At 41.6% G+C, this 19688-nt stretch overlaps 1 protein-coding gene across 2 annotated transcripts in view; it reads right to left on the bottom strand.

Moving 5' to 3' along the window:
- sephs1 (selenophosphate synthetase 1) overlaps positions 1–5232 on the bottom strand; it is a 59660-nt gene extending 54428 nt beyond the window's left edge. The window contains exons 1-2 of one of the 2 annotated variants that reach the window (XM_060842618.1): positions 5141–5232; positions 4609–4970 (exon numbers count right to left, since the gene is read on the bottom strand). In XM_060842618.1, coding sequence (XP_060698601.1) covers positions 4609–4801 — 193 coding nt within the window. In that variant the 5' untranslated portion in view covers positions 4802–4970; positions 5141–5232. Of the gene's footprint in view, positions 1–4608; positions 5088–5140 lie in introns of those variants that run through there. The other variant, XM_060842619.1, reaches the window with a different exon arrangement.
- Positions 5233–19688: the final 14456 nt, after the last annotated feature.

The raw sequence follows: 19688 nt of genomic DNA, 5'->3' as shown, positions 1-19688 counted from the left end.
CTCTATTGCTGATTTATTTATGGCAGTAACCGTTATGACAAGATGCTTCTCAGATCCTTAGATTATGAAATCTATTCCAGATGTTCGCCAATTATTGTGAACGATACAGGGCCGATTCCTGGACTTCTGGGATTAAGACCCATTTTCTCTAAGATTTAGAAGGTTAAAGAGTGGTCTGATTGAAGTTATCAAGATATTAGCTGAAAAAGACAGGGTAGATAAAGATGAACTTTTTCCACCGGTTCAGGGTTCTAGATCTCGGGGCAATAGTCTGGGAATGTTTAGGGCCAGACCGTTCAGAAGACATGTTAGGAACCACTTCTACAATTAAAAGGTGGTAGAGGCTTATAACACTCCTGCAAACAAGTGTGGATGTTGGTTCATTTGTTAATTTAAAACGTGAAATAGATATTTTCTTTTAAAAGCGCAAGTATAAGGGGTTTAGGGTATAGGCAGATTGGCCATAATCTCACTGAATGGCAGAACATGCTTGAGGGGCTGAATTAGCCTACCTCTGTTCCTATGTGTGTCATTTTCTTCAAGTTTCTTAATTCACATTAACTTCCATTCCGTAGACTTGCATCACTTCATTCATTCTTCTTGTTGGTATCTGGAGATTTTCTACTCTGAAAGCCACTAGGGCCAAGCCAAGTACAAATTCCATGAAGTGACATCCTACTTCTGCACTTTTCTGTACTCATCTTGTTCTTTAAAATCATGGCTTTGCATAGACGGTGTTCATCAACTGCTTTCTCCCACTCCATTCTCAATTACACGAGATTCAATTTCACCAACACTTCCCTGTTTGTACCAGCCTTAAAGAGATAATTATTTTTTAACTTCAACCAATTCAAGATTGCCTTTGGCACTTTCTGCAGCTTTTGCCAGTTCATCCAGTTTATTCACAATCCACAAAGCAGGTGGACACTTCTGCTGCTACTCTATACTTCTTTTGCTAAACAACACTTTTCACTGAATCTTGGTTCATGTACAACAATAAGTCAAATCAAACAAACACTCATTACAGCTGCAACATTTCTAGGTCAACAGAACCTTTCCTAAAAATGGACTGATCACAGCCTATGCACTAACTTGTGATATTTCCAATCATTTTTTAAGACCTTTAACATTACCTTGGATGCAAAGTAGTGTATGTGTGCACGCGCGTGGGGCGGGGGGGGGAGGGGGGGGGGAAGAGGTGATGGATGGAATCATGGCCAATGGCAAAATCAGCAAAGTTTCAGTGCTGGTGGCATAACAGCTACATCCACAAATGACAATGGCTGTTTAAAGGAAGAGAATCTTTTGGGAAGAATATTAGACAAATGATGTCAGCAGAACAAAGTTCTTGTTGCAGTAAAATGAAACAAAGAACCACAAAATGTTGGAGATTGAAAACAAAAACAGGAATTGCTGGAGAAACTCTGTAGACCTGGTAGCAGAAGAAAGCAGAATTAGTCTGGCAACTCTTCATCAGTATTCTCCAGCAATTTTTGTTTTTGTTCTTGTTGCAGAGTCCAGCAAGGAAGGCAGGCCTTCCAGGTTGCCAGTAGACAAATAAGTTAGGACTGTGATGAGAAGGAAGCTTGGAAAAGTCCAGATAAAAACGAAAATGTAGAACTTGGACATTTGGAGAGTCTGACAAGTGAAATAGGTGGATTATAATTTTTTTAAAAAGGGATGATAATCATTTTTAAGGTGGTTAATAAGGCCAAGGTGGTATTGCAATATGATGGAGAATGAAAATGTGAAATAACTGACTAAGACAATGATAGACTTGTCATGTGCTGCACCATGCCGATCCAGTGGAGTTTTTTTTCTAATTACAGCATTGTAAATACCCACATCAGCCAATTTGCACTTATCTGAAAGAAAGAATGCTTGGCAACTTGGTGCCATATGACCTGTTTAGGTCAGGTTTCAATGATCTAGCTTCAAAGGCTTACAACAGGTGTGTGGAAATTCACAAAACACATTAATCTTAACAATTGAAAACAAAATATGAGTAAAACAAAATACAAAAGGGTCTAACAGCAAAAAGGAATCAGACAAAAGGTAATGGCAAACAGATTAGGCGGCATGGTGGCACAGTGGTTAGCACTGCTGCCTCACAGCGCCAGGGACCTGGGTTCAATTCCCGCCTCAGGTGACTGACTGTGTGGAGTTTGCACGTTCTCCCCGTGTCTGCGTGGGTTTCCTCCGGGTGCTCCGGTTTCCTCCCACAGTCCAAAGATGTGTGGGTCAGATGAATTGGCCATGCTAAATTGCCCGTAGTGTTAGGTAAGGGGTATATGTAGGGGCATGGGTGGGTTGCGCTTCGGCGGGTCGGTGTGGACTTGTTGGGCCGAAGGGCCTGTTTCCACACTGTAAGTAATCTAATCTAATCTTAATTAGATTACATCTTGAAGTTATATTTCAACAGGTATTTGATGCTTCTTCAACATCAATACTGAGTAAGAGGAGCAGCATTTGGTGCTATTTACTTCAATCACAGAACAAGAATATTTAGTTTCCCCAATACCAAAATCTTAATCAAGCTAATTAGCAAAGCAATGAAAATGCTCAAAACATTCAGCAGTTTTGGCATCCGTGGGGAAATACTGAATGAATATTTCAGGTTCACAAAGTACTTCAGAATTTCAACCTGGAAATGTTAATTCTGCTTCTCTCACTGCAGATACTACCAGACCTAGGTATTTTTAAACTTTATTTCAAATTTGCAGCATGTGCAGTATTTTAAAGTTGTACCAACCAGCAAAGTAACTTTGTGAAGGGACATCATTGCTCTCGGAACAGGAAGAAGTTATTTCATTCCTTGAATGTGTTCCAGAATTCAATGTGACCATGGCTTGTGTGATCTAACTCTGTGCACACTATTTGCCCATATCCTTTCGATTAACAACTTAAATAAGTGAGTTAGCAACAACTGTTGCCTGCAGTACAATGTTTCACATGTCTAACTATCTTTGCATATGGGGAAGTGCCTCTAAATCTCAATCCTCAAAAGGTCCAACTGAAATTTATAGTCATAATTTAGGATTGCTTAACCTGTGGAAGTACCTTCTACCCAGCTATGAATTCCCTTAATATTCTGAAAACCTACATTAAATCACTAGATTTAATCACTGAAAACCTATATTAAATTTGTTCAACCTTCCAAATTTCAGGAAGTAAAAACTCTTTTTTGTATTTTTGTCTTAACCTGTTCGAATCCGGGTATCATTCCGGTAAATCTCCCTTCAAGGACAACATATCCATCTTAAGGAGTGTTGCCCAGAATAGAACACTGTACTTCAGGTGTAGATAAACCAGAACTTTGCATAGCCACAGCATAAAAAGCAAGGGAGTTCTCCCTGGTGCCCTGGGCAATGTTTATACCTCACTCAACGTTATAAAACCAGATCAAGCGGTCATTACCATATGATGTTGGGGGGGGGGGGTCAGCTCTATTTTCTATATTACAACACCAACTACACTTCAAACATACTTCACCGATTGCAAAGCACTTGGAGACTGTGGGCATGAAAACGCATAATATAAAAACATTTTTCTCTTAATCCCCAGTATTCAAGTCCTCTACATTCCACTGACATTTTTGATTATTTTCTGCACCTCATGATATTTTAACACGGTTCATGTTAAAAATCTCTCTAGATCTGTTTCTTAATGTAAACACTCCCATTCTCTATGTAAACATACAGTTAAATAATTAAAACAGTGATACAGAAATATCTAATATCTCACACTACTTTCACTTGCCAAATATGTACAGGATTAACAAATGTCTCACTTAATCACTTTGTCAAAACAAATTCAAACTTCAAACATTTTGTACCACAGAATTGATTATTCAAAACATATACATTGCACTTATTTGCTACAAGGGTTTTGAAGGGTTAACAAATTTCATTCGTGTACCACTTCTTAAAAAGCACGTTGAATTGAGAAACAAGGCTTTATCCCCATTTTTAAAAAGCCCTCATCTAATTGAAAATATGCAAGATCTGAAAAACGCAAGAACGGGTGAATGAGGGCAAAAACATTGGAATTTAAAAGAATAATGTAAAACGAAAAATTTAAACAGAGGTGGGGGAGGAGCAATCCAGTTAACTTTTCACTTTTTTTGCAATAGCGAGAGCTGGTGATAGTTAAAGAAAGGTAAAGGGGGCAGTTGGAGTTCACTTTTTGATTTGCAAAAGCAAAGTCGGATGATAATTAAAACAAGGGAAAAGGGGAGAAGTTACGAATTCACTCCACTCCTTTTTTTATAAAGCCAGAATTGAGATAAATTAAAATGAGTAAGGGGGCACAGTTAGGAGTTTATTTTTTATTCCCAGAATTTGTTTTCAGAGTCAAAGTTGAAAGAAGTTAAAACACGGAGAGGGGAGCAGCTGGAGTTTACTTTTCACAAAACCGGGGCTGATGTGATCATTAAAGAAAGAGGGAAACGGGGGTGGCCGAAGTTTACTTTTCACTCCCACTTTTTGTTTGTGCAAGCCCAGAACCGAGGTGGTAGTGAAAGCAGATGAAAGAGTGTGCAATGTGCAAAAGAAATAATACGAGTTGCAAGGCAGGCTATGGTTTTTAAAAGGTTGCAGGCAGGCTCACCCAAACGGGGCATGACCGCCCCCAGGAACTGCTCATCCTCCTGGTAGTGATTCTCCTGCAGGGCCTCCAGCAGCTTGAGCAGGACATCCTGCGGCACTTTACACCCCGTCCCCTTCAGCTCGGCAAAGCGGGTCAGGCGGAAATTTTTATCCAACTCATAGTTCTCCGGGTTGAACGTCTCCCTCACCGACATGATCGATAACTCATAGGTGTTTGGCGTGCATAGAGAGGTTTAAAAAATATCTTCTAAAAGAAAAGGAAATGTACACGTGTGTGTGTATTTTATATATTCACTCTCAACGCTTTAAAAAAGATGTCTCTTCTGTCGCCCTCCTCCTCCTGCTCTCCGCCGAACCTGTGTGCTGAGAGAGACATGGAGATGGTTAACAACAGCCTCCCGTGGCTCTCACAGGGTTAAAATGCTGCTTCTTTTATATTTTGCCGGCCGCTCTGAGGAAATTTTTTTTTCCCTTTTGGTTAACGGTCGCGGTTTAAATTTTTTAACCCTCGATGGTTCCAGTCGGTGCCTTACCTTCGATCCACGCGCGCGCCTCGGCGGGCAACCCGAGCACCCACAATCCCACGCGCGGGGAGGATCGCGTGCACTAAGCGCGCGCTCCGCCGAGTGAGGGGAAACGGGGGGGGGGGGGGGGGCCGAAGCGCACGCGCAGAGCGCCGGTCGCCTCCCAACTCCTAAACTGGTCCTTTGCGAATCCGCGGAGTGCCATTTTCCGCCCCTCCCAAGACAGCGGGACGACGGAGACTGTGCGCATGCGTACAGAGCCGGCGACCGGCCGTTTATTTGAAAAGGTAAACTCCGTAGAGCCTGTGCGCAGGCGCTGTCTCTCTTACCCTCGACAGCGAGGGGAATGCGCAAGCGTAACAGTGAAAAAAAATCAGGAACCGTCCACTGAGGGGTGGGAGTTATTGCGCAGGCGTGATTGACGGTGGCCGGCATCTCCATGCTCGCGCGCGCGAGGTCGGCGAACGAGGATGCCTTGGTGGACGGCGCGAGCTCGCACGTCTTGCCCCCTCCCCCCTATCACGCGCCTGTTAGTCCACACGCCTTTCACAGAACAAACTCATTCGGCGCCGGGACGCCGACTAGAGAGGAGGGTAGGTTTTGTTGCTGCGAGTTGTGCCTGCCCGAAACAATTCCCCTTTTCACTCTTACGTTCCTATCTTTTTGCGAGGAATTGCTGCCAATGAAGCGTGTGGTGTGCAGGGGGGCTCATTTTATTTTCGGAGGGCCCGCCGACGCTTATCCCGAAGTGGGCCAAATGGCGCCTTTTACTGCCGTCCCCTTTAAGAAGTCACGGCGAAAAAAAATTAAAGGGATTGGCGGAGTTCAATTGAAAGCGATTCTCTTTTTCTTGTACTCAGGTAAATGGTGGACTGTGGAGAGTGGTAGCCTTGCACGCTCTCACATTTTCAATCTAAAACCATATCCGATGTGCTTTTTGTCCCCTGTGTGGCTGTTAGATGCGACCTTTCTTTCGAGCAACTCCACGAGAGACGGTGCCTGCACTTTTAAAGGGAACGTCCCTCCGTATCTGCGGAGGAAATGATTTCTTGTCGGCACACTACTTTTTTTTTTCAAGAGAAAAGATTAAAAGCTTCCACAACCTCAAACCCCCAGCACGCAAAAAGGCGGCAACAGGCCCATTATTAGTAGATTAAACTGTTGAGTTTTGTGTTCCACTTCATTATTCTTAACTGAAGTATGTCAACCTTTGTTATATACGATAGAGAAATTCCCCAAATGCACATGCACCTGCCTTGTTCAAGGGCAAATAATGTTTGTATTTCTCTTTGTGGTTTAATTAGTGCTGGTTATTGTATGACACGTATAACGTAAAAGCAATTAAATGAATTCTTAGTTTGGTTTAATTCAACTGATTTCAAACGATGTATTTGTCCAATGAAGTCAAAATGTATGAAAATATTTTTGTCTACATATAATCTTGCGTTGAAGTGTTTTTTTGCATTAAAAACAATTGCTTTTTACATGGTGCATTTATTGTTATAAAACATTCTATGGTGCTTCCTGAGTTGTATTTTTTGATACACTTTTTGACACTAAAAGCAAAATGCAATGGATACTGGAAATCTGAAAAATGAACAGCAGGCTGGAGAAACTCAACGGGTTTGGCAGCGTGTATGGAGAGAGAAGTTAAACGTTTGATTGTGTGACTGGAATATATGGCTCAAAACATTGACTGTATTGCTCTCTTTAAATCAGAGTTTCTCCAGAACTGTTGTTCTTCCAGAGATTTTACTCTACTCAAAAAAAACTCTTGAAGGAAAATTGTGACAGGTGATCAGTCGTTTGATCAGCATTAGTATTTTAGGAACATCGCAGAAGAGATGAAGGTTTCAAGAGGGAATGTAGCTTCAGACTGAGACTGAAGATGGAATTACTGATGGTGGAGATTTTTAAAATTGCAGGTGTATGAAAAACTAGCACTGGAGGAATAAATACATGGCAGATTGAAAAGCTGTGCTGGGGAAATTCAGATCTGGCTGTATGTGGATAGGAAAAAAGTTAGCTTTGAGTACAACATGATTCTCAATGGTGGCAGATTGTTGGGCTGGAAGATGCAATGGAGATGTGGAAGAGGCGAGCACATGGAGACATTTAAAAATCAGATGAGGATTTAAAACCAATATCAGTAAAGGGGGAATTAGTGAAAGTCGATTGGAGTGTTGAATACATTTGATATGAGTTAAAATGTAGGTAGCAGAAGTTTGGAATGTGTGGAAGTTGGGAGCAGCTATGTGACCATTGTAATCATGTTGGGTTTCAGCAGCAGATGGATTGAGGAAATTGAAGAAACTCCTTTACTCAGGATAAAGCTGGCTTGCTTGGCTCTAGCTGTAAAAAAGGTTTATTCTTTCCACTACTGACGCTCAGTCACGGAAGTGTATAACATTCACAAGATGCCCTGTAGGAATTGAGCAAAGGTCTTTGCACGACACCTTCCAAACCCATGATCATTTCTTCCTAGAAGGACAAGGGTAACAAACACGTGGGATTGCTACCACCTGCAAGTTTGGTTGAAGCTTTTCTCCATCCTGGTTTAGAAATATTGATACTCTTCACTGTGACTGGGTCAAAATCTTGGAACCCAAAAGAATACTTATCTCTGTTAACCTGAACCCTACTCTTGAAGGCAGTTGACCACCTCAAGTTTAATAAGTACAGAAGGGCAATAAATACTGTCCAAGTCAGCAATGCTCCTGGCCTGTGAATGAATTTTAAAAAATATATTGGTTCAAGTGACTTGCATTGGGTGCCAATCTAGAATTTTCAATTTGGACGCCAGCAGTTCTTAGTTGCTTAACCATTAGTGGCTGTGCCTTCAGCTGCTTGAGCCCTGACGTGGAATTCCCTTTTAAGACACGTTTAAAACCGAAGGGTCTTATGATGTCAACTTTGATAATCTTTTGATATGTTTTTGAATACTTTACCCTGTTAAAGATGGCATATAACTGCAAGTTGATATAAGGTTACAAGACTTGGACCTAAATGACCTCAAGATAAATGAGAGATTTTATTGGTGTGCTGGATGTGTTTGGATGAATTGGTAAGACTTTGATCAATTATTTAAGTACTGGGAGATATACCACTATGCTCTTAGTGAAATGGGTAAACAGCTACCTTCCCCTTTCCATTAAGAATGTTTACCTGCAGATTCTTCAGTGCTGTGTCCTATCCAGAAGCAGGAATGTTCAAAAGGACTCAGTAAAACATAAAAGATAGTAATCTGAAAGGAAAAGTCATGCTGAACGAGAACAGGTCAAATATCATTCGAAAGAAAAACTAGGTTAATGTTAGACTAAAATTCTTGATCCAACCTCCTTCAGTTTTTGAATACCAGCAATTCAATATGCACAAATGAAGCTGTAATGTTTTTAATGACCTTGTTTACTACTTGTTTTTTTTTTGTTTACTGCTTTTGTCCTCTGTATAGAATAAATATTTAAGACCAGTCTCTGTTATAGACACATGATCGATACTAATTAAGTCGCTATTTTCCATCAAAATATTTTTTACTTGCAAATATCACAGTCATCTTTCAAAACTATACCCCTTCCTGATTTGAGAGATGTTAGAAGATAGATTAAATGATCAATGCTTTCACTTGCTCGTTTCACTTGCCACTTTTCTATTGATGCAAATGGGCAAAAGCTTCTGTTGTTTAATTCAGCAGCAGTGTTGTGAACCTCAATATAATCACTATTGATCACACTTAAGTCATTGACCACTGTTTTTATCAAAAGATAATTGACTGTTTCTTTGCTTGGGGAGAGAAAAGGTGACTGCACAAATTATTTGGTTTTTGAATTCAACATGAATCCATTGCCCTCTTGCAAAAATTTTCTTAAAGGTTTTTCTCTCAAACACATTACCTACCTGAGGTGATGGAAGCAATGATGATTAATAAATTCAAAGGAAACTGGGTGAACACAACTGAAATAAACTTGCAACAGGAATAGAGCGGAGAAATGGAGGTATTGCTGTGCAGATTATGGGCAATTTCTTGAAAAGCAGAATGACCTCCTCCTGTGTCGTACTGACTTTGTGGCTCTATAGTATCCAGCTGGCAATAGGAGCTTCATGCTCTGAGATAAATTGATACAGTTTCAAAAATATAAGGATAACTTAATACTTTTGCAATACCCTGCAGTATAATGGAACAATTTTTCCATTTTGAAGTTTTCAGTATGTGAAATGGGAATGTTTTATTAACAAATATCACCTTTAATGGTCTGTTTGGTATGTCTGTACCTGTAGTGCTTAAGTATATACATGGAAAATTAAACAAATGCCCAGAGATAAATAATTGTTACATGTTTATTCTGTTTAAAGGTAGAAATCAATCTGCGGTCATTAAATTTTTGAAACACAAATAACTTGAAAGGACCTTGAATGAAGATTCATTTTGTTTTATATGAGAGGAGTACTTCTTTGCAAGGTTCCCCTTTCATTTATTGAGTAAATGGACTGCATGACTTCAGCACTGATCTCTCCATGTAGCAGATTTAATATCGAGCCTATGCAAAGATGGATCATATAATCAAAAATAATACTGAGGTTCTTGTCCAATCTTTCAGTTATAAAATTTATACAAGGGCCCATCTAGTGAGTTTTTTTGTATTTTAAAAGTATAAATAGGAAGCAGAGTAAGCCTTACTCTTGTCACAATGGAGTGGGAAATTTTTCATTGTGATGTGGTTAGTGACATATTTAAATTGGAGTGTTTCCCTCTATTGTTTATTTCTCCCACTTAGTCATGCCACATGCACCAATTCCAATTCTCTTCCCACCCCCCTCCCCTCAACTAGTCACCAAACTTGACCAAACATTTGAGTAAACTTAGACACCAGGGTTGCAATGTTCTTCACCCATGCTTTGCTAACTCCTGTTTCACAACACTAACTCATCCAGAGGTCTGTAGCCAACATTTAAGTCAAAACACGTTCTCTCCCTCATTGATCTCCACTGATTGCCTGTCTCCACCGCCCCAGAAAAAAAAGCACATTAAAAGTTATTGCTTTGAAACTACGAACTTAGATCAAACAACAATAGAAAATGCTGAACATACTTGGCAGATTGGTTTGTACCTGTGGCAAGAGAAAGAGTTAATGTTTTCAGGTCTTTACTCAAGATTTCCTACACTACAGTTTATTACTTGTACAAATTAAGTTCATTGTTCATGCGCCTCAAATTGGTTAAGAATGTGAAATAATTATGGATTATTTATTCCACTGTTTTGGATTGAATCATTACTGACAAAATGTTTAAGTGAATTTTGTTAAATGACTTTTCTTTGCTTTTGGTGCTCTAAATTTTTGACCAGAACAGTTCAAGCTGTTTTCTTTCTAGCTATCCCTTAGCAGCTCCTGATATAGCACTCCTGAGACTGGTTCTGTTCTCACATGAGCTAATCTGGCACAAAACCAATGTTCGTTCTTTGACTCTCCTCACACCTCATTATTAACAATTAGGAAGCATTATGAGGTGGGGGGAAGAATTACCCATCAAAGATCAACCTTAAATATTGTTTGTTTTTTATAAATTCATCTACTTTGCATTATAGCCTTCAATATCCTGGAGGGAGTAACGTGGGAGTAAGTAAGGAGAAACGATCAAAGTAGATATTGTGAACTTGGGTTGCTGTCATGCAAACTTAGGTAGCTATTGATAAATGTTTGCATTTTGACTTATCCCATAAGCATTGACTCTATAATTTTTTCAATTTAAGTAGGAAGTAGAATCCACTTGTGTGTTGAAATCTTACACTATTTGGATCTAAAAGCTACTGTAGCCCTTTGCAAAGTTGAATTTAAAAAGTTCCCAGATGGTTCTTTCAGAAAACGCCATTTTGCTTGGCACCTAACTATTGTTTTTAAGCAGCTGATGGTGACAAGATCACTTCCAAACTGTGTTGCACAGTTTGCATCTGCACTGCAAAAAACATTTTGTCTGAATGTAATCTTGTATGTGATGTATGACTATTGACTGTAGTGTTGATATTCACACTTGCAGCTGCTGTAGAGTTATGCAGAACACAATATGTAGCTCTTGTCAAAGCAAAACTGTCATAGAGATGTATAGCGTGGAAACAGATCCTTTGGTCCGACTCATCCATGCTGACCAGATATCCCAACCCAATCTAGTCCCACCTACCAGCACCCAGCCCATATCCCTCCAAACCCTTCCTATTCACATACCCATCCAGATGCCTTTTAAATGTTATAATTGTATCAGCCTCCACTACTACTTCTGGCAGCCCATTCCCCACCCTCTGTGAAAAAGTTGCCCCTTAGATCTCTTTTATATTTTTCCCCTCTCACCCTAAACCTATGCCATCTAGTTCAGGACTCCCCGACCCCAGGGAAAAGACCTTGTCTATTTACCCTATACATGCCCCTCATGATTTTATAAACATCTATAAGGTTACCCTTCAGCCTCTGACGCTCTAGGGAAAAAGCCCCAGCCTGTTCAGCCTCTCCCTTTGGCTCAAATCCCCCAAGCCTGGCAACATCCTTCCTATAGGAAGATCAGAATTGCACGCAATATTCCATAAGTAGCCTAACCAATATCCTGGAGGAGAAAGTGAGGACTGCAGATGCTGGAGAGCATAGCTGAAAATGTGTTGCTGGAAAAACGCAGCAGGTCAGGCAGCATCCAAAGAGCAGGAGAATCGACGAAGGGCTCATGCCCGAAACGTCGATTCTCCTGCTCCTTAGATGCTGCCTGACCTGCTGTGCTTTTCCAGCAACACATTTTAAGCTCTAACCAATATCCTGTACAGCCACAATATGACATTCCAACTCCTGTACTCAATACTCTGACTAATAAAGGGAAGCATACCAAACTCCTTCACTATCCTATCTACTTGCACCTCTACTTTCAAAGAGCTATGAACCTGCACTCGATGGTCTCTTTATTCAGCAACACTCCACAGGACCTTACCATAAAGTTTATAAGTCCTATTAAGGTTTTCCTGAAATGCAGCACCTCACATTTATCTAAATTAAACTCCATCTGTCACTTCTCTGCCCATTGGCCCATTGTAACCTGAGATAACCTTCATTGTCCACTTTTGGTGTCATCTGCAAACTTACTAACTATACCCCCTATGTTCACATCAAATCATTTATATAAATGATGAAAATTAATGGACCCAGCACCGATCCTTGTGCCACTCCACTGGTCACAGGCTTCCAGTCTGAAAAAAACACCCTTCCACCACCATCACCTTGTGTCTTCTACCTTCAAGCCAGTTCTGTATCTAAATGACTAGTTATCCTTGTATTCCATGAGATCTAACCTTGCTAACCAGTTTCCCATGGGGAACCTTGTCAAATGCCTTACTGAAGTCCATATAGATCACATCTACTGCTCTGTCCACATCAATCCTCTTTGTTACTTCTTCAAAAAACTCAATCAAATTCGTGAGACATTATTTCCCATGCAAAAGCCATGTTGATTATTCCTAACCAGTACTTGCCTTTCCAAATAAGTGTAAATTCTGTCCCTCAGAATTCCCTCCAACAACTTGTCCACCACCGACATCAAGCTCACCAGTCTATAGTGCCCTGATTTGTCCTTACCACCTTGTTAAAATAGTGGTACCACATTAGCCAACCTCCAGTTTTCCGGCACCTCACCTGTGACTATTGCCCAAGGCTGGAATTTAACCCGGGTCCCTAATGATGTCACACAGTAGTGCTAACAACTGAGCCACCGTGCCTTAGTAATATCTCAAAACTATTTAAGAGACAAAAGCTAATTGCAAATCTAAACAATAGTTTAAATTAAATATCGAGGCTCTCAAAATATTTTCAATGTTATTTCATCTGGAAAATCGTGGATCGCTTATTCCTAACCATGTGAAGTAGGACTTACAGGGTGTAACAGAATCTACAGCCACCTATTCGTGTAAATATTTTATTTTGATATGTAAAACATGTCTCTTCTTTGAAAGGATAACATTAAAAAGTAATTCCAGGAAACTGTGCGCGCTCATCAAACAGACTAAAATGGAGCAGTGGTTTCCCAGTTTTGAAATTCTATGAAGCATTATTGGACACCTTGTTAATAAATGACTACTTAACAAAAATTCAATAACTTTAATCAATAATGAATACAAGTAGTCAACAAAATGAATGTCGTACAAGGCAGTCAAAATCCTCACAATCATTATCCACATTTAAACAAAAATCAGCCAATCCACCAAAATTCACTGATATCAATCTTTCCACCAAAGAAATTCAGACTATCAGATTCATTTGATAGTGGATGTGAGTTTGCTTGTTGAGCTGGAAGATTCAGTTTCAGATGTTTTGTCACCATACTAGGTAACATAATCAGTGAGCCTCCGGTGAAGCAATGGTGTTATGTCCCGCTTTGTGTTTATATGTTTAGGTTTCTTTGGGGTGGCGATGTCACCTCCAGTTTTTCCTCTGAGGATGGTAGATGGGGTCCAAGTAAAAAATGAGGTCTGCAGATGCTGGAGATCACAGCTGAAAATGTGTTGCTGGTTAAAGCACAGCAGGTTAGGCAGCATCTCAGGAATAGGGAATTCGACGTTTCGAGCATAAGCCCTTCATCAGGAATGAGAGAGTAGCCAAGCAGGCTAAGATAAAAGGTAGGGAGGAGGGACTTGGGGGAGGGGCGATGGAGGTGGGATAGGTGGAAGGAGGTCAAGGTGAGGGTGATAGGCCGGAGTGGGTGGAGAGGTCAGTAAGGAGATTGCAGGTTAGGAGGGCGGTGCTGAGTTGAGGGAACCGACTGAGACAAGGTGGGGGGAGGGGAAATGAGGAAACTGGAGAAATCTGAATTCATACCTTGTGGTTGGAGGGTTCCCAGGTGGAAGATGAGGCGCTCCTCCTCCAGCCATCGTGTTGTTATTAGTCCATCTTCCGCCCTCTTCGTAGGATATGTGGAACAGTCCATCTTCCGCAACTACACTGGCACCACCCCCCACCTTTTCCTCCACTACATTGATGACTGTATCGGCGCTGCCTTGTGCTCCCACGAGGAGGTTGAACAGTTCATCAACTTTACTAACACCTTCCATCCCGACCTGAAATTCACCTGGACTGTCTCAGACTCCTCCCTCCCCTTCCTAGACCTTTCCATCTCTATCTCGGGCGACTGACTCAACACAGACATCTACTATAAACCGACTGACTCCCACAGCTACCTGGACTACACCTCCTCCCACCCTGCCCCCTGCAAAAACTCCATCCCATATTCCCAATTCCTTCGTCTCCGCCGCATCTGCTCCCAGGAGGACCAGTTCCAACACCGTACAGCCCAGATGGCCTCCTTCTTCAAGGACCGCAGATTCCCCCCAGACGTGATCGACGATGCCCTCCACCGCATCTCCTCCACTTCCCGCTCCTCCGCCCTTGAGCCCCGCTCCTCCAACCGCCACCAAGACAGAACCCCACTGGTTCTCGCCTACCACCCCACCAACCTCCGCAAACAACGTATCATCCGCCGTCATTTCCGCCACCTCCAAACAGACCCCACCACCAAGGATATATTTCCCTCCCCTCCCCTATCAGCGTTCCGCAAGGACCACTCCCTTCGTGACTCCCTCGTCAGATCCATACTCCCCCACCAACCCAACCTCCACCCCCGGCACCTTCCCCTGCAACCGCAGGAAATGTAAAACTTGCGCCCACACCTCCACACTCACTTCCCTCCAAGGCCCCAAGGGATCCTTCCATATCCGCCACAAGTTCACCTGTACCTCCACACACATCATCTATTGCATCCGCTGCACCCAATGTGGCCTCCGCTATATTGGGGAGACAGGCCGCTTACTTGCGGAACGCTTCAGAGAACACCTCTGGGCCGCCCGGACCAACCACCCTGTGACTCAACACTTTAACTCTCCCTCCCACTCCACCGAGGACATGCAGGTCCTTGGACTCCTCCACCGGCAGAACATAACAACACTACGGCTGGAGGAGGAGCGCCTCATCTTCCGCCTGGGAACCCTCCAACCACAAGGTATGAATTCAGATTTCTCCAGTTTCCTCATTTTCCCTCCCCCCCACCTTGCCTCAGTCGGTTCCCTCAACTCAGCACCGCCCTCCTAACCTGCAATCTCCTTACTGACCTCTCCGCCCCCACCCCACTCCGGCCTATCACCCTCACCTTGACCTCCTTCCACCTATCCCACCTCCATCGCCCCTCCCCCTAGTCCCTCCTCCCTACCTTTTATCTTAGCCTGCTTGGCTACTCTCTCTCATTCCTGATGAAGGGCTTATGCTCGAAACGTCGAATTCCCTATTCCTGAGATGCTGCCTAACCTGCTGTGCTTTAACCGGCAACACATTTTTAGATGGGGTCCAAGTCAATGTTGATGGAGTTGCAGTTGGAAGGCTGTGCCTCTAGGATTTCCCGTGCATGTCTCTGTTTGGCTTGTCTTAGGATGGATATGTTGTCCATCGAAGACTAAAACACTTGGGTGGAGTGGTGTGAGTCCCGTACCAAGAATTCCTGAACACCAAAGACACCAAGATAGAAGAGGATGGAATAATAATCTCCTTTAGCATTACAGCCCTGTTCACATCCATCAACATCAACCTGGCCAAAGAAACACTGACTACACTATTAGAAGAACCAAAGACATAAACACCAGGCACCAACTTCATCAACAAAAATCACATTGTCAAGCTAGTGGACTTATGCCTCACCGCCCACTTCAATTTCAATAACAAGACCTACAAGCAAATCAACAGAACACCCATAGGATCACTAATATCAGGGTTCCTAGTAGAAGCAGTAATGCAGACACACAGCTCTGCCAACCATCCAACCCAAACTTTGGGTCAACTATCTGGATGATACCTTTGTCATCACTAGATGAAACAAATTAGAGGAAACCTTCAAGATTATCAATAACATCCTTACTGGCATAAAATTCACAAAAGGAAAACAACAAACTGCCATTCCTAGATGTCAGAGTAGAGCAAACAGTTAATGGGGAACTTCAAACCCACATCTACAGGTAACCACACATATGGACCAAATACTGAACTACAGTAGCAACCATCCCAACGCCCACAAAAGAAGCTGCATTTGAACATTATTTCAACGATTCACCACACACTGCAGCACTGAGGAACTACGCAGAGCAGATGAAAATCACCTATATAGTGTATTGAAGAAGAACGGATACCCAATAAGTAGTCTGCCAAATTCTCAGCAACAAACCCAAACAAGCAGACAAAATGCACCCAAAACTTTACCCTACATCAAAGACATCTCTGAAATGACAGCCAGACTATTCAGGCCCTTTGGCATCATGGTAGCCCACAAACTCACCACCACACGGAAACGGCAGCCAATTAACTTAAAAGACCCTATACAGACAACAAGCAAAACCAACGTCATTTACAAAATACCTTACAAGAACTATAAGAAACACTACTTTGGACAAATAGGCAGCAAATTAGCCACCAGGATATGTAAACATCGAGTCACAAAAAGACAGACCCACTATCACTAGTATCCTTACATACAGCCGAGGAAGGACATCACTTTGATAGGGACAACACATCCATCCTAGGACAATCCAAATAGAGACATACAGAAGAATTCCTAAAAGCATAGCATTTCAATTGGAACTCTATCAACAAACACATCGATTTGGACCCCGTCTACCATTCTCTGAGAAAAAGAACTGGAAATTACATTGCCAATCCAAAGAGATCTAAACACATAAGCAGAAAGCAGGACATAACACCAATGCTTCGCTGGAGGCTCACTGATGATGTTACGTAGTATAGTGATGAAACGTCTGAAACCAAACCTTCTAGCTCAGCGAGCAAACTCACATCCAGAACCTCAACCTGAGCTACAAATCTTTTCAAAACTCATTTGATAGTACAGCAAAACTGGCTAATGTGGAAAGCATCATTCCTCTGATTTTGAACAGATTCAATGTTTGACACTAAACCAGATGCTGAACAGGTTAGCACATTACTACATACGTAACTACATCAGTTATGTAGATAGAGTGAGAAACAAGTTACATTTGACAACCTCATTACAAATTTTGAGCAACGTTTCACTTCAAGAATAAATAAGACTCTGGTCAAAAATAATTAAGTCAACATAACTGAATCCAAGACTATAAGTGCTTCTGTAATCCTTTGTCTGTGGTTTTCAGCGTGTCATGTTTAGATACTCTGAAGTCCCTTGCTATAGTGAGTAACGAAAGTCTTTCTAAACACACTGGATGTTTGTCTGGTCTCTCTGCAGATAAAGGTTAGGTTAGCCAGGCAACAATCAGACTTTGGGAATTCCTCCAATAAGCATTTCATTTCAAGATCAAATAAGATACGGGTAAAATCATCCTTCAATAGTCGATACCAACTCCCAGCAGAATCTATAGATCATTTCATTAACAACCTGTATTTACGATCTGAACTGTATAACTATGCAAGCTGCAAATGTGTTGCTGGTCAAAGCACAGCAGGCCAGGCAGCATCTCAGGAATAGAGAATTCGACGTTTCGAGCATAAGCCCTTGGCCTGCTGTGCTTTGACCAGCAACACATTTGCAGCTGTGATCTCCAGCATCTGCAGACCTCATTTTTTACTCGAAGATTTTAACCTACTGAAGGGCTTATGCTCGAAACGTCGAATTCTCTATTCCTGAGATGCTGCCTGGCCTGCTGTGCTTTGACCAGCAACACATTTGCAGCTGTGATCTCCAGCATCTGCAGACCTCATTTTTTACTGTATAACTATGCAAACCTACAATGAACTCATTGGCAAGAGAATAGTCATTGGTCTTTTAAATAAATCAGTTACTGAACTTCAATCAAAAGAGGACCTAACTATGATAACCACTTTAAACAGCTGTGGATAAAGTGTCTCGAAAATTTTTACAGCAAAAATTCAATTTAATGCAGAACACTATACAGGGAATGTTTACTACTTCAAGCACATAGAGCATTTGACCAGAGGAAACAGACCTCTCAACTTAAAACCATGTAACAACTTCAATGTGAAATCCTAAACAGTTTAATGCTTCAATATTTTGTCACAGGTGTAGTTCTAAAATACCACATCACTGAAGAGAACGCAATCTAGCTTTACTTCAGCAATGTAGTCATTGTACGTAAAGAGGTCACTTCTTGAAGATGTCCTAATCTAAAGAACATATCAAACAACAGACCACATTGTTTTCAAGCCAGAAGGTATATTCATGCTTTGGAACAGAACCTGGAACAACAGTAAATACCTGTATCTTTATATGAAGAACAACTAGTTATGGAAAACCAATACCTGGCCTATGAAAAATTAACCAGCCATCTAATGTAAACTTGTAAGAAGTAATTTCCTTAAAAATTCATGCAACCAAATTTAAGCTGGATATGGGCACCAATGTCAAGTTATCTCAGATGATAGTCCACAGTTAGCTAAGGTGAACATTTAACCACATATATTTTAAACTGTGTGCGGTTGGAGGTACTTAATCTATAATTAAGAATTTAGAGTGATACAGCACAGAAACAGACACTTCAGTCCAACTTCTCCACACCAACCAGACACCCCAATCTGACCTAGTTCCATTTGCTAGCATTTGGCCCTCATATACCCACCCATATATCTTTTATATGTTGTAATTGTAGTCAAATCCATGACTTCCTCCAGCAGCTTCCATACTTGCACCACTCCCTGCATGAAAAAGTTTCGCCTCAGGTCCCTTTTTAAATCTTTCCCATCTCACCTTAAAGCAATACCCTCTAGTTTTGGACTCCTCCATCTTAGGAAAAACACTTGGCTATTAACCCTATCCCTGCTCTTTATGATTTTATAAACTTATAGAAGGTCACCCCTCACCCACTGACACTCCAGGGGAAGAAATGTACCTAGGAGGAGAAAGTGAGATCTGCAGATACTGGAGATCAAGCTGAAAATGTGTTGCTGGAAAAGCGCAGCAGGTCAGGCACCATCCAAGGAACAGGAAATTCGACGTTTCAGGCATAAGCCCTTCTTCAGCCCTTTCCTGAAGAAGGGCTTATGCCCGAAACGTCGAATTTCTTGTTCCTTGGATGCTGCCTGACCTGCTGCGCTTTTCAAGAAATGTACCTATTCAGCCACATGTTATACTGTTATTCAAAGATCACATATATGAGGAGAAAGTATACATAATCAGTAACCAGCAATCTTTTCCATTATGTAAGAAGGCATTTTATACAAATGGTGAACAATGTCTTTGACCGCTAGTTTTCCAAATTATTTTAAAGATTGGGAAAATGTGAAGCCCCTTACAAAGTTGCTTTGAAAGCTGACATCATATCACACGTCTCTTTACATCTAGGAAAATCTCGCATCTACTAACAGAAAAAAGTTAAGGACATGGCCAATATGGGTGTTATTCCTCTGTGACTAAACTTACACAATGTTGCTCAGGTATGATCACAGTTCCCAAGCCCAGTGATTCCATTTGAATTTGTGTGCATTTCACACAAAGTTACTAAAGTTTGCCATCCTTTGTCAACGTTTGATAAGTTGGCTATGCTTCCCATCAGAAG

This window comes from Hemiscyllium ocellatum, chromosome 23 (assembly GCF_020745735.1).
Source record: "Hemiscyllium ocellatum isolate sHemOce1 chromosome 23, sHemOce1.pat.X.cur, whole genome shotgun sequence".
NCBI classification, from domain to species: domain Eukaryota; kingdom Metazoa; phylum Chordata; class Chondrichthyes; order Orectolobiformes; family Hemiscylliidae; genus Hemiscyllium; species Hemiscyllium ocellatum.
Note: the sequence above shows the minus strand (reverse complement) of the source record. Positions and strands in the feature narration are given on the sequence as shown.